Here is a 12,369-nt window from a genome sequence, read left to right on the forward strand (position 1 = left end):
ACACACAGCTCCTACTTCTTTAATATGCTCTCCATTCTTCAGCCATTAGAAGGAAACACTTGACTAAGTTTAATATTAGCGAAAAGAAACCAAATAAACATCCCTGGAAACTGACCTGCCTCTTAATCCATACTATTAAAACAGGAATTGTGATAGCACCCATTTACACACTAGTTTAAGTAACTTCAGCAGGATGGCATTCTTACCATATTTCACAAAATGAGTTTCAGCAACAAACATATAAAAGGTTCTGGAGAAAGAGGCCAGAACCCAAATACTTTTAAGACTGAAACAAAATGAAACCTAAGAAAAAGACACTTACTTGTAGATCACTGATAAAGCACTTATTTCCAGCTGGCCAGCACTTTCCTATGCAAAATTAGGAAATTACATGAGGGGTAGCAGGGACATTTTCAACACTAGGAACTCTACACTAGCCCTCCATAATATTATAACAACAAACTGACAACTAACAGACAATGACTTTATTGAGAGTAGAGACATAAGGATCTGGAGGAAAAAAAATAAAGATGTCTGCAATATAATATGGCCACAACAACCAAGCTGACAGCTAAAGATGGAACTAGCTCTGGCAGGTACTCAAGGACATCACTTGATTGTTTTTATTTATTTTTCAATAGCCATTGTTTCAGAGCCTGCAGCAAGTCACCACATTTACTAGTTAAAAAGTCTAGAAAAATAAGACTTTTAACCTCAGGCTTGAAAACTAGCATTCAAAGGAAAAAAAAAAAGAGCTGCAAAGCCCAATAAATATTTGAGGTACAGTTCATGTTTTCCATGTTTTTTTTTTTTCCTTCTAAAAAAAGAAATGACAACTACAAATAAGGCCTGCAAGAAAGGCCTCATCTTTACTGCGCAACCTGCATAGATAGCTCCTTCAAGAAGTTGAAGCCATCACCCAATTACTTCCCTGTTTTAGCTACCTCAAATTTTAATACCTCCACAAGTAGTAATAGATGACTCTTACCTTTGGATCTCCCAGACGTTCAAGGTATTTCTCAAATGACCCTTCCACATACTTTCAAAAAGCAAAACAGATACAAAAAACTTAGCTAAATGAAAACAATCATACTTAAACCTAAACTGGCCTACCAACTCCAATCACTTTGGGGTTCTAAAGGCTGTGGTCTGACCAAGGGCAGACCTCAGCTACTGCCATGGGGTATGCAGGGTGATTTGGGGTACCAGTGTGCAAATACCAAGTGTTTTGGGATCCCTTAGGAATATGAGTCTGAATAATACTCAGCAACTTACTTCCCTCATAGACTAGCTTAAGTACTTAACTGATTACAGGGAAAGAGAAACAAAACAAGCACACAACCCAGGAAAACATATCTCAGCTGTTGTACTTCAAGTCCAAACAGCCTTTCAACATCAGAAATGTGGAATCCCAAGCCAAAAAGACCTCTTATTCTAAGCAACTGCCTCAGATGCAGGCACATGCCTCCCATTAGCTCAAGGGTGGCTAGCTGCAAGTAAGCCAGGTGCAAGACATACAGAGTGGTGTAAAACTCAGTCAGTATAGAAGCATTAAGATTCATAAAGTCTCATAAAATCCAAAGCTACTCTACTGGGCCGTTTTCAAGTTGTGTTTCAAAGGGTCACTGGAACGCTTGACTCCTCTTCCAGCAGAGTTGTTTCAAAGCACTAATGGGGGTTTTGAGCAACAAGTTTCTCTGCTGGTGACACCCTGGGATCTGCTTAGAGAATTCCTATCCATGACTACAAATAGCAAAAGCACCGCAGCACTAATAGAAAAATCAAGAGAGAACGTGACTATACTTAAAAAAAGTCCCACTGTTGCAAACAGGAACTGAACCCTGCCTAACACCAGAAAAATCCCTGGCTTTTATCAGCTAAACTGGAGCCCTCACATAGCACCTCTGATACTCCCTAGGTCACCTGCAGGGAACCAAAGCAATACAGCTAGGATTTTGTGCCATGATTAAACACCCTCAGGAGCACTCTACCTTGTTTTAGCGTTCCTTTCTTTCTCGAAAGTCCTAAAGGTTTCTCACATAACTCTAAACTGGCTGTGCCACAGAGAATACGCTGCACAGCTGACTGGTATCCTACTGACTGCTTAATGGGAAATCTGGGAATTAGCAAGTGGACTGATTTCAGGGCTTTCCGAGATACCAGGTCTAATAAAACGCGTCAGGACTGTGGCTCAGGGAGGGCAGACAGCCACCGCCATTTCACACATCCAGCGGGCTGATATGGAGAACCCCCTTCCCCGGTATTTACTAAATGCCCATCCAAAAAATACCCAGCAAACCCACCATTTACTTACAGATTCAAAGTTACGCTGGTTTTGCCTCATAAACGAGACACAAGCTTTCCTAACTTCCATGTGATGGATTTGACATGAAAAAAGCTGAAAAAAAAAAAAATAACATTACGGGTAAGAACGAAGGAGAAAGTTGGCAGGGTTGAATTCCCGGTGGGCTTTGTTACTCGGAGCCTCAAAGGCTACCTCCGGGAGGAGGCTGGGAGCTACTCCAGGGCTCGGGGATGAAAGGTGCAGCCTCGTGGGGTAGAGACCGAGCCCCAGAGGGTCCCCAGGGGCTCCCTGCCGGCCATACCTGCTCCGAGATGGCTCTGAAGAGGCAGGAGGCGTCCTTGGCCGTCAGCTTGCGGTACAGCCCCAGGCTACCCAGGTACTCGTCCATGGTCACCTCGCTGAGGGACTTCTGCCCGAAGTACTTCTTCCAGCCCTTCTGCATCGTCCCCGGGAGGCGGCGGAGGCAGTGGGGGGAGGCCGGGGCTCGTACCGGGGGGAACGGGTGGAGGCGCTAATGAGGGGGGGGGAGGGTGGCGGAGCTAATGAGGGGGGGTGCGCTAATGAGGGGCTGCGCCCAGGTGCTCTCGCGCCTGGTAGGGGCCGCTGCGCTCCCCCCAAGCGAAATGTTCTCGAAATGCTCCAAATATTTGGCTTGTTTAATGGGGGGGGGGGCTCCTTGGTCTGCCTGGGGGACAGGGGGGCGCGCTAAGTTGCTGCCTGCGCCATGTGCCCGTCCGGCAGTGTGTGCACCGGGGGAAATCGGCCAGGGCTTATCCCGAGCCTCCTGCCCCGTTCCTGCCTCCTGCCTGGGCTGGAAATGAGGTGCTGGTGGTGAAGTTGAAATAACTGCACTAAAACTGGTGTGAAGGAACCGAAAATCTCAACTGCTAATGAAATAGGTGGGGAGAACTTCGGGGATCGGTAAAAAAAAAAATACTCGCAGATATGTGCGCCACAATTTATTCCAATTATTTTATATATATTCCAATTATTTTTATATATTCCAATTATTTTATATATTTACTTATTCCAAATACATATTTATTTTATTTATTCCAATTATTTCATAATTATTTATTAGTAGCCCTTGTGCCTGATCCAATTAGGAGAATTGTGCATCGGGCTCCAGAAGCACCCATGAGTTTATTTTGCTTGTTTTAAGCAACAAAAAATACCAGATAATGTACTCGCAGAATGGGCGATTGGCATCGACCACACCTGCATAAACATTTTTAAGTGTAAATCCTCTTTGTTTTTAAAAATATTTACCTAACTACATTGGTAGTACACTTCTGTACTTGAAATGCAGAACTCCATTCAGTGTAGGTCAAGAAAGGTGTTTCACGTTACAGGAGTCCAGTGGAAGTAATAATGGGATAAAACTGTGTAAATGGATTGTTTTCAACCCCACCCCTCTCCTATAGGCCACATTTCACTTTAAGAGTGGGTTAATTGCCCCAAACCAGGCAAGTCACTTAGCAGCTTGGCAGCAGGTTTTCAGCTTGGCTTCTCCCACTCCGACTCACTGTCTTCCCCTTTCCTTTAAGAGGGGCTTAAATCTCTCACTTTTTAAATTGAGGCGAGAGCTGAAGACATCTGCTTATTTGCAGAACGCAGCAGGGACATTAACGAGGACAACTTATTTCCACTAGTGCTAGGCAAATATAGTCAAGAAACCATTACATGTGTGCCGTCTGTTAAGAAGTTATTTAGCTTGTCCTCCTCACTGGAACTGCCAACTCAGGGAAGATTTTGTGAGGTAAATTTCTGCCTGCCACAGGAATTAGACGGTTCACTGGCTTAGAACAGAGCAAACCTCTGTACTAGCATGAAAGACTGACCTAGACATTTTACCTACTCCATTTGCCTGCCTGAGTGGTCAGATTTTGGTTTAGGAAGTGCTTAAAAGGAAAAAGTTTTTTTCATATTTTTTCATTTTCTCCAATACAAGGGAATGCAAAATGGTTTGCAAGATGCAAACTTGTATTCTTTTAGTCTCCGTAAATGCTTTTTATGAGTCATGCCAACAGGAACACCTTACACTAGAAACTATTGAGAAGTCTCATTTCTTAGTAAACTCGGCTCATGTGGATGCAATGTCAGCACGTCTGTTTGTCTACACTCCACTCGCTAAATTCTGAACTCTGGTAAAGTTGGGTAGGATGCCCAACGTTGGATTCTGACTGAGCAGTCAACTGGACAGTTGCTTATCTAAATGAAAAAGAAACACAGAGCCCTGGTTTTCTTTCCACAGATATAAACCAACTAATTCCTGACCAGCAGAGATCCCCAGTTTCTCCTCCCTTCCCTCAACTGTTCTGTAAGCTGTGTCCATGCTCATAGTACACAGGCTGCTGAAGTTCTATTTCACTATTGGGAGTGCATCTGTGCCCATTCTTTTTCACTTCTCAGAAGACAATTTTCTTAATTTTATAGGAATATCCTTTCTCTTCTCAATCTAGTACAATTACCTCTAGTTTTCCACTTCAGTCTGTATTAGTCCAAAAGACAAATGTTACTTAATCAGTAATTGCGATCTGTATTCTCAGAAACATGTAGGTCAGTACTACAGTAGCAAAACTGGTCAGAGCTACTAACTGCAGTCAGTCCATGGGAGCAGACTTGGGTCTGAGGCCATCCAACGTTATGAGGGAGAGGTCTTGCTTTAACACTGTGCACTTAAGTTAAAAATAGCTAACAATAGTGTAAGGGTTTCTGGAATGTACATGTTCCAAAATATCATTAAAGCATATATATATATATACACGAAATGAAGAAGAAATTGCATTTATGAATTAGTATTGTATGCTTTTAGTGAGCTTATTCACAGAAATACATTATTTGCATTTGGGTAAAAGAAAATAGTTTCTGAACCAGTCACAGAACACATACAAAATCAGTTACAAATATCATTTATTTAATAAAAACATCATGTTTTTGATAAAAATACCCTTCAATCCTTCAAAATAAACATTTGCATTGATTGCTTTCACATATTTGTTGCACATTCAAAGTAACCCAAGGAAACTGGAAAAAGATCAAACCTGACCAGTCATAAATGGGTAGCACTGTCTTTTTCTATATGTATGCATCAACTTTTGTCCACAGTTATAGCCATTACTGAATTAAACTGGAAGCACTGGTAGAACTACAGCTGTGTAAAGAATCACTCAAAGGAAAAATTTACAAACACTACTTCTGCCGCAAAATCTTAAAACTGTGAATTACCCTTTCAATGTGAACAATGAAAACAATGGTTCTTCCTTTTGCAAGTTTGTTGCAAAGAATGATTCCTTTCTTACACCAGGGTTTGATCTAGCTTTAGCCTTAACTGTAGTAAAAAACAGTGGGACTGAATGCTAGGTATGCTGTCCAGTGTTCAGCACTTGAATTGTCAGCATTTACCTTCACAGAGCTCCAGCTGAACTAAACATTACATCACATTCTGCATTTATGGTATCTCCTTAGGTCAGGTATTTCCTTGTTTCTTCTGCAGCATCTCTTTCTTGCCTTATTAGCAACTCTTCTAGAATGGACACGTTTATATTAGCAAATGAAGAAAGTAATCCAGAAGTCCACATTTGCTGCTTCTTCTAACACGCTTTCAGTTATTTCAAGCAAAAGGTTTAACAACACCTCCTCCTTCCATCACGCTAGCTGCTTTCTCTGTAGGACCTTGTTTGTCACAGGTCATGCCGTTCATGACTCATTTCAATAAAGCTGAAACTAAAGTCAACTTGGAGTTCATACTTACCCCGCTTGTTTGCATTGTGCTCTTTTATGCATAAAGCTAGATTACTTTGAACTGGAACTAAACAGGAAACCATCTGTTGATATTAACAGGCATTTTCTTTGAGTAAATATAAAGAGTTTGTCCCAGTTGGTGGAATCTTTAAGCATGGAAGATCTCACTAGGAGAGCACAAAAGGTTTTATTCTGGTATTTTTATTCCTCAGAGTTGTTTATTCAAACCCAACAACTTTATCCAAAAACAAAGCAAACTTTTCTGGTTGTCCAGGAGGAAAAGGTTTCAAAGTTGACAAATCCATTGACTGTAATGTTTCCACAAGAGTGCTGTAAAAACAGACCAAAACAAAATACAAAAATTATTAATCCCAAAGGAGATTTTTTCTTCACACAATTTTCTTTCTATTCATGCATACTTTAAGACTGACACAAAAATAAGGACATATTCTGAAATGAGAGAGGCCCCACAATCCAACGGGCTCCAACCTTTACTCTCTTCTAGGCAGCACTGCTGAGAAAAGAAAGAATTTCAACCTATATCACAGCTTTTACAGGCCAGCTCAAGCTCTAACATTTTAGTCTTTTGTAGCTGTAGTGCTGGGAGGCTGAATAAGGCCTGAGAATCTTCACCATAAACCATATCAGAAAATTCACCCTATCTGAACACATGGCGTAGTTCTCCGCTCAGCACATAGCCAGAAATAACAGCTAAATTGATCTGTTAGCTTTCTATTATCACACTGCAAGTAAGGCTCAAATGCCAGGTACTGTTCAACAAAAAATAAAATCCCTTACTGTTGCTGAAGTTGTCAAAAGCACTAAGATAAGTTTAAGAAACTTGCCCAATATAAATGTATGTCAGGCCTATTCTTTTCAGAAGGCTCTCCTGAAACATGCAAAATCCTATTTGCATGGCAAAGGAACAACATACAGGCTAAATAATGTGAGTTGCATTTCCTCTTCCTTCAGTTAATCTTCAGGTCATCTGTTATTTAGAGAGCACAATGAATCATAAGTAACCATAAAAAAGAGAAAACAGCAAGATATAGTCAAAACAAGGATAGCAAATGAAACTAATAGGAGCCAGGATAAATAAAAACAAAAGGAGCTGTATTTTTTTTTCCTGAAGTGACAGACAGTAGGTCTGTGAAACTCCATGTCAAAGGATGTAATGGATTCAGAAAGTTGGGTTAAAAGGATAACCCAAGTAAGTACTTGGAATACAGATGCATTTAGAGTTACTAACCATACAGCATCTTAGCATCTACAGCATTTTAGGGATATAGTTTAGTGGTAGGCTTTACAGTTCTATGTTAATGTTAGACTTGATGAGCTTAGAGGTCTTTTCCAACCTGAACGATTTTATGATTCAGGTCCTCCCCAAATCAAAGTACTTAACAGTGTTAGAGGGAATGTAATATAAGGAAGTACCACGTTCTTGACCTGCATGTGATTAATGCAGACAGGATATTAAAACTACATGGTCTCCTCATCCTTATCAGCAATGACACTTATGTTTTTGTTTTCCCCCCTAAAGACCCCAGATATTTACATTTTTCTTATGTCAGTGCATCTATGCAGTCAGCTTCCAGACAAGGAAAGTCTACATGGTGAACAATGAAATGGAGCACTAAGTCCGTAGGGAGCAAGTTACTTCATATGGCTTATGGTTTTGAACTGATGGCCTAGTTTGTAGTATTTCTAAACTTTTAAAAGTAATTAAACAACAGATAAGAAAAGGCAGAGAAAACAAGTTATTAAGTTCTTCTAGGGTGGACCTGACACTTCCAAATTCAACCACTTCTATTTGGTTTAAACTGCTCTTTGTCCAATCTGAAAACATGTGCTCTCAAAACAAATTAAAAGGACTCAACAAAATTCTCAAAAAATTTGAGAAGTTTGGTAGATAAGCCACCAAACATTAACCTGTCCACTATGGAAAATCTACCCTGAAGATAAATGGAAGAGCAGCTCTCCAAGATCTCTGCCCAGTCCTCATTGCCCAGTGAAGAAACTTAGCGTGGTACTTAGTGTATGTGATTTTGTTACAGAAAAGGATGCAAGTTTTCATGTTACAGTCTCAATACTGTAATAACAGTGTTATGGTGTTGAGCACTGCTTGTTCAGTCTGGACAGCTGCAATGGCTCCATACCTGCAGTTACAGTAGAGGACGTGTCCATCTCTGTGAAGCTGCTTTGCCAGCTCAAGCTGATGGTTGTCCATCAGCTTTTCATTTATTACCACCAGGAGTGGTTTTCCTTCTTCTAGAGTCTCCAAACAGCTACCTGCACCTACAGGAGAAGCAGAAAACACTACGAGCATTCTCACCGATGAAATATTATCCTACCCGCTCCTAAAACACAAGACACTCATGAACGTGAACGTTTTACCCGCACAGCTCTAGCTGGGGACCTTAACATCCCACACCAGCTCAGACCAGCACCTCAGGGAGACAGGCACACATCACTCACACACCGCCTTCCTCCCCCGAGAGAACAAGCCCGGCAGACCGAGGGCTTGCAGGTCTACCTGCGTGGCTTATGACCAGGTCGGCCCTCCGCAGGTCCTCGGCCAGCGACTCCTTGAAGCGGAACACGTCCAGCGCGAAGGCCGGGGCGCGCCGCGGGGCCGGCTCCAGCGCTCCCCGCCCGATCTGCAGCACCAGCTGCTCGCAGCCGCGGCTCCGCAGCGCCTGCAGGGGGACGGCCGGGAGGCCTCAGGTCGCACACCAGGGCCCCCAGTGGCTCCCAGTTGCTCCCAGTCGGGCACGGGGATGCCGCCCCCTCCCCACCCAGTCAGTACTGGCGGGCGGGCCCGCAGTGCGCGCGCCGCGCTGAGGCGCTGCAGGCCGGCCGTGAGGGGACAGGCCCTTGCCGCCCACCCGGGCTTTCCCCCGCCTCACCCGCACGGCCGGCGGGGAGGAGACGGCTGCGATCAGCTCGTCGAAGCTGGTGGTGCCCACGGTGACGAAGACGGACTTCATGGCCACCCGCGGGGGACCTCAGCGGGACCTTAGCAGCGGGCAGGAGGCCGCCAGAGAGCGCTGCAGAGCCTGCCGCGGCGCTCCTAAAATGGCCGCCGGCCTGAGGGGCGGCTCCGCGCCGCTCGGCCCGCCCGCGCCCCATTCGCTTCCAGAGGAGTGAAGGGCACGGGTAGGTACGACTTACAAAGGAGAAAAAAAATCTAAGTTTTTAAAAAGGATTCAGTTCTGTAAGTTTTTTTTCCCTCCATGTGTTGTTTTAGCAATAGCGGGGCCGAGACACTGTAACTGACTGGTTCATTCACTGTCACATCCTGACTGGTGTTGGGTGTGCTCACAAGCTGCCGTTCCAGTGCCACAACCACAGCTACCTTTTCTTTAAAGGCTGTAACTGATGTGAACTAGGATTACCGAGGTTTATCCAGCTTTCCCACAACACTGCCTTGTTTCAAGGACAGCTGCCTTTGTACTTTGCTACTGTCCCTTTTCTCTTGCTACTGTTTCAGTCAGTTTCCTTCCCAGATTTCCCTCTGTGGTAAGAAGGAAAGTGTCTCTTACAATGGAAAACAAATCACCAGAAGGAGCTAGATTTAAAGAGCCATTTAGTTCATAAAAAGGTGTGATTATACACACACACATACATATATGTATTTGAGAAAATACCAAAATGGCCTTTTCTTAAATGGCTTTTCCTCACAAAAACTAATTAACCCAGGAAGCTTGGTTAATGCAGCTGTACAGCTTCTGGAGTTTGAACTGTACCTGCTATTGACGGTTTGTGCTTTCTTAGCTCCCTTAGTAAGTTTGCTACTGCTTTGGAAGAAGAGAAGTTTGATAGTTTGATTCTCAAAGTTGCCTGCTAAGAAAGCATTTCTAGAACAACCGCACTAACGCAAATATTGCTGAACAGTGGCTGGTGTAAGTGAGGTCTGGAACCTGACAGCACACACTGCAGTGACAGGCTGCCTTCCCAGCTGGAGAGCTGAGGCACCATGGGGAGTCCTGGGTGTCAGACACTGGTGAAAAAAACAGCGTGAAGTCCCAGGAAAGAAAACACAACAAAATGCTCTCAGGGGAACCATTTCTGAGCTTGCTATTAATGAAGAAAACATGAGGTATTTAGGACAGACAGACTAGAACAGACACAAGGAAAACAGGAAACTACAGACTCAGAAGCAAACAAACAAAAACAACAAAGTTTCTATCACTAGTTTCCACTGACATTTTACCTGTCTGAGGTGAGCAGTTCAGTAGGTTTTTGCTGAACTGGTCACCTCAGCCTGTTAAGCAGGGTCATATCATATAGTCATATCACAGATCAAATGCATGGCATGCAAGCCTACCTTCAAATGACTGAAGGCAGGAGCGAATTGCACACATCTCAGTGAGTGAGCTTGGGTAATTTTTGCCATGTGGAGACCCTTCCACTGATACCACAGCGACTGGGCAAGATGGGAAACAAGGAAAAAGAAGCACATGTGGTTTGAATGCTGCAATTTATGTTCTGCTTTAATAGAGCAGACCTTTAATAATTTTGGCTATGTGCACTGCCCCCCAAAAATCACAGACAAATCTGTCAGGGGAGCTGAAAATGTATATTATGTCCTGATTGCAACTCAGGGAAAAAATGGAAGCAAGATTGAAATCAGGGCTAGGAGCTGTATACTCCTGGTTTCTTTTTCTCACTTTGCCACTTACCAATAGTAACACCTTTGGGAGGTGATCTTTTCTGTTTATCCACCTGCAAGGCAGTGTTTAGCAATTTATCTCCTCTAAAGAATCCTGTGAAGGTGATTATATTAATGTGTAGAGAATTAAGTCATTTAAAAATCTTCACTCACATTTGAAGCCATTGAATTTTTTTTTTCCCTCCTACCCTCCTTTACTTGACCTTTTGAAAGGTCATCATTGAATACAGGTAGGTTTTCCCTACTCCATATTGCCTTTTCTCTAAGCACACATCTTTCTATTTCAGGCTGGTCTTACTACTATCTTAAGAAGACTGATGAAAAACACTCCCTTGAACAAATGCATGTCAGCTCCCTATGGGACATAATCCCAGGAGCTAGGGAATCAGGCAGGAGCTGAGATGAAAGCCTCTTCTGAAAACAATGCTGTTCATTGCTAAACTGCATTAAGTCAGTTGTGAAGATGAAGTCACCGGTAGATTTATTACTTCAGGTACATTTTCCCTTTGTGATGAACATCCTGTTGGGGAGGGGGAAGGGGGAGAAATAGTGTTTTAGATTCAATAACACCACCATTAAATCTGTTAAAATAGTCTTTTCCACTGAAGGCTAGGATAATCCCTCAGCAGTTACACAAAACTGAACTGACAGTTTTCTCAAGTGTAACACATTGTGTAATTCTACAGAAAGAAGCTACTCGAGTTAAACATCTAAATCTATTTATTCCCTGAATTAAGCTTAATAGATGAGGTCACAGTTGTATACACTGCTGAGTGTTCCAAGAAAGATGCAGAAAGATCTAGCTATCCTGAGGATACTTCTGATTGCCATGTTAATGGATCATTCACAATGCTCATTAGCCCCCTGTTGCTTTCATTTAGCATAATGAGCCACACTAAAATTTATTTATTTTTTGATTAAAGCAAATGGTGCTGACAGTAGACACGGGGGGAGGGGGGGGGGGCGGGGAATGGGTTCTTTATCTTGAGAAACATGTTGTTAAGCAAAACAATAATCAACCCAGAGTGCACAGGGCCTTGGTGGCACCAATCGGCCTCACCCTGCTCTTACTGCTCTCCCCCAGGCAAAGAAAGTCCAGCACCAGGTGTGGTCTGTGTGATTCAAGCCAGGCAACGACCTCACCAACAGGACACAGCCCAACAGCTCCAGAAAAAGGCAGGTAGAGCAGTGATGGGAACAGGTCCTATCAACAGTCTAGTGACCATCAGGCAAGAACAAGATAACAAGACACTTATAAGGTCAAGCCAGGAAACCCAAACTGTGATTCAGGAGCAAAACTACCTCCACCTCCCTGTTTTTACTTAAAGCTTCAGCTTAAAGGAAGCCCCTTGCACACGCACATACACACACTGCCCCCCAGCAGAGGGCAGGTGATAGAAGCCCCAGGTGATGCAGGTCAGGGCAAGTAAGACCTAATTAGTGCAACTAGGGTCCTGGCAACTGCTGAATAAGTCAGACTTGGGGTGAAAGTAAGAATGGTAAACTAGCAGGTGGTTCAGAGATGAGTGTCAACACATCTGTAAACCTTTCTGATAAAAGGTTTAGGATATTTGAGTTATTATTTTTAATAAGGTTAGAATTTAAATATATTGGAGTGTTTTCCTGTCTATATATATATATATATATT

At 43.1% G+C, this 12,369-nt stretch overlaps 2 protein-coding genes across 3 annotated transcripts in view; one reads left to right on the forward strand and one right to left on the reverse strand.

Moving 5' to 3' along the window:
- Positions 1-9,188, reverse strand: part of ALG13 (ALG13 UDP-N-acetylglucosaminyltransferase subunit) — a 31,536-nt gene extending 22,348 nt beyond the window's left edge. Inside the window, exons 1-8 of the mRNA XM_080553436.1 lie at positions 8,956-9,188; positions 8,583-8,745; positions 8,206-8,344; positions 6,283-6,379; positions 2,607-2,816; positions 2,315-2,398; positions 989-1,039; positions 323-369 (exon numbers count right to left, since the gene is read on the reverse strand). Of these exons, the coding sequence (XP_080409562.1) occupies positions 323-369; positions 989-1,039; positions 2,315-2,398; positions 2,607-2,816; positions 6,283-6,379; positions 8,206-8,344; positions 8,583-8,745; positions 8,956-9,036 (872 nt within the window). The 5' untranslated portion in view covers positions 9,037-9,188. The remainder of the gene's footprint in view (positions 1-322; positions 370-988; positions 1,040-2,314; positions 2,399-2,606; positions 2,817-6,282; positions 6,380-8,205; positions 8,345-8,582; positions 8,746-8,955) is intronic.
- The window catches only part of LOC308177358 (uncharacterized protein), a 32,160-nt gene continuing 28,864 nt past the window's right edge, over positions 9,074-12,369 (forward strand). Inside the window, exons 1-3 of one of the 2 annotated variants that reach the window (XM_080554500.1) lie at positions 9,074-9,205; positions 11,009-11,214; positions 11,806-12,281. Coding sequence is in view for 1 of the 2 variants with exons in the window: in XM_080554499.1 (XP_080410625.1) it covers positions 11,715-11,897 (183 nt within the window). In the remaining variant the exon portion in view is untranslated. Of the gene's footprint in view, positions 9,206-11,008; positions 11,215-11,704; positions 12,282-12,369 lie in introns of those variants that run through there. The other variant, XM_080554499.1, reaches the window with a different exon arrangement.

Source organism: Anser brachyrhynchus (genome assembly GCF_964034855.1).
Source record: "Anser brachyrhynchus genome assembly, chromosome: 13".
Lineage (NCBI taxonomy): Eukaryota > Metazoa > Chordata > Aves > Anseriformes > Anatidae > Anser > Anser brachyrhynchus.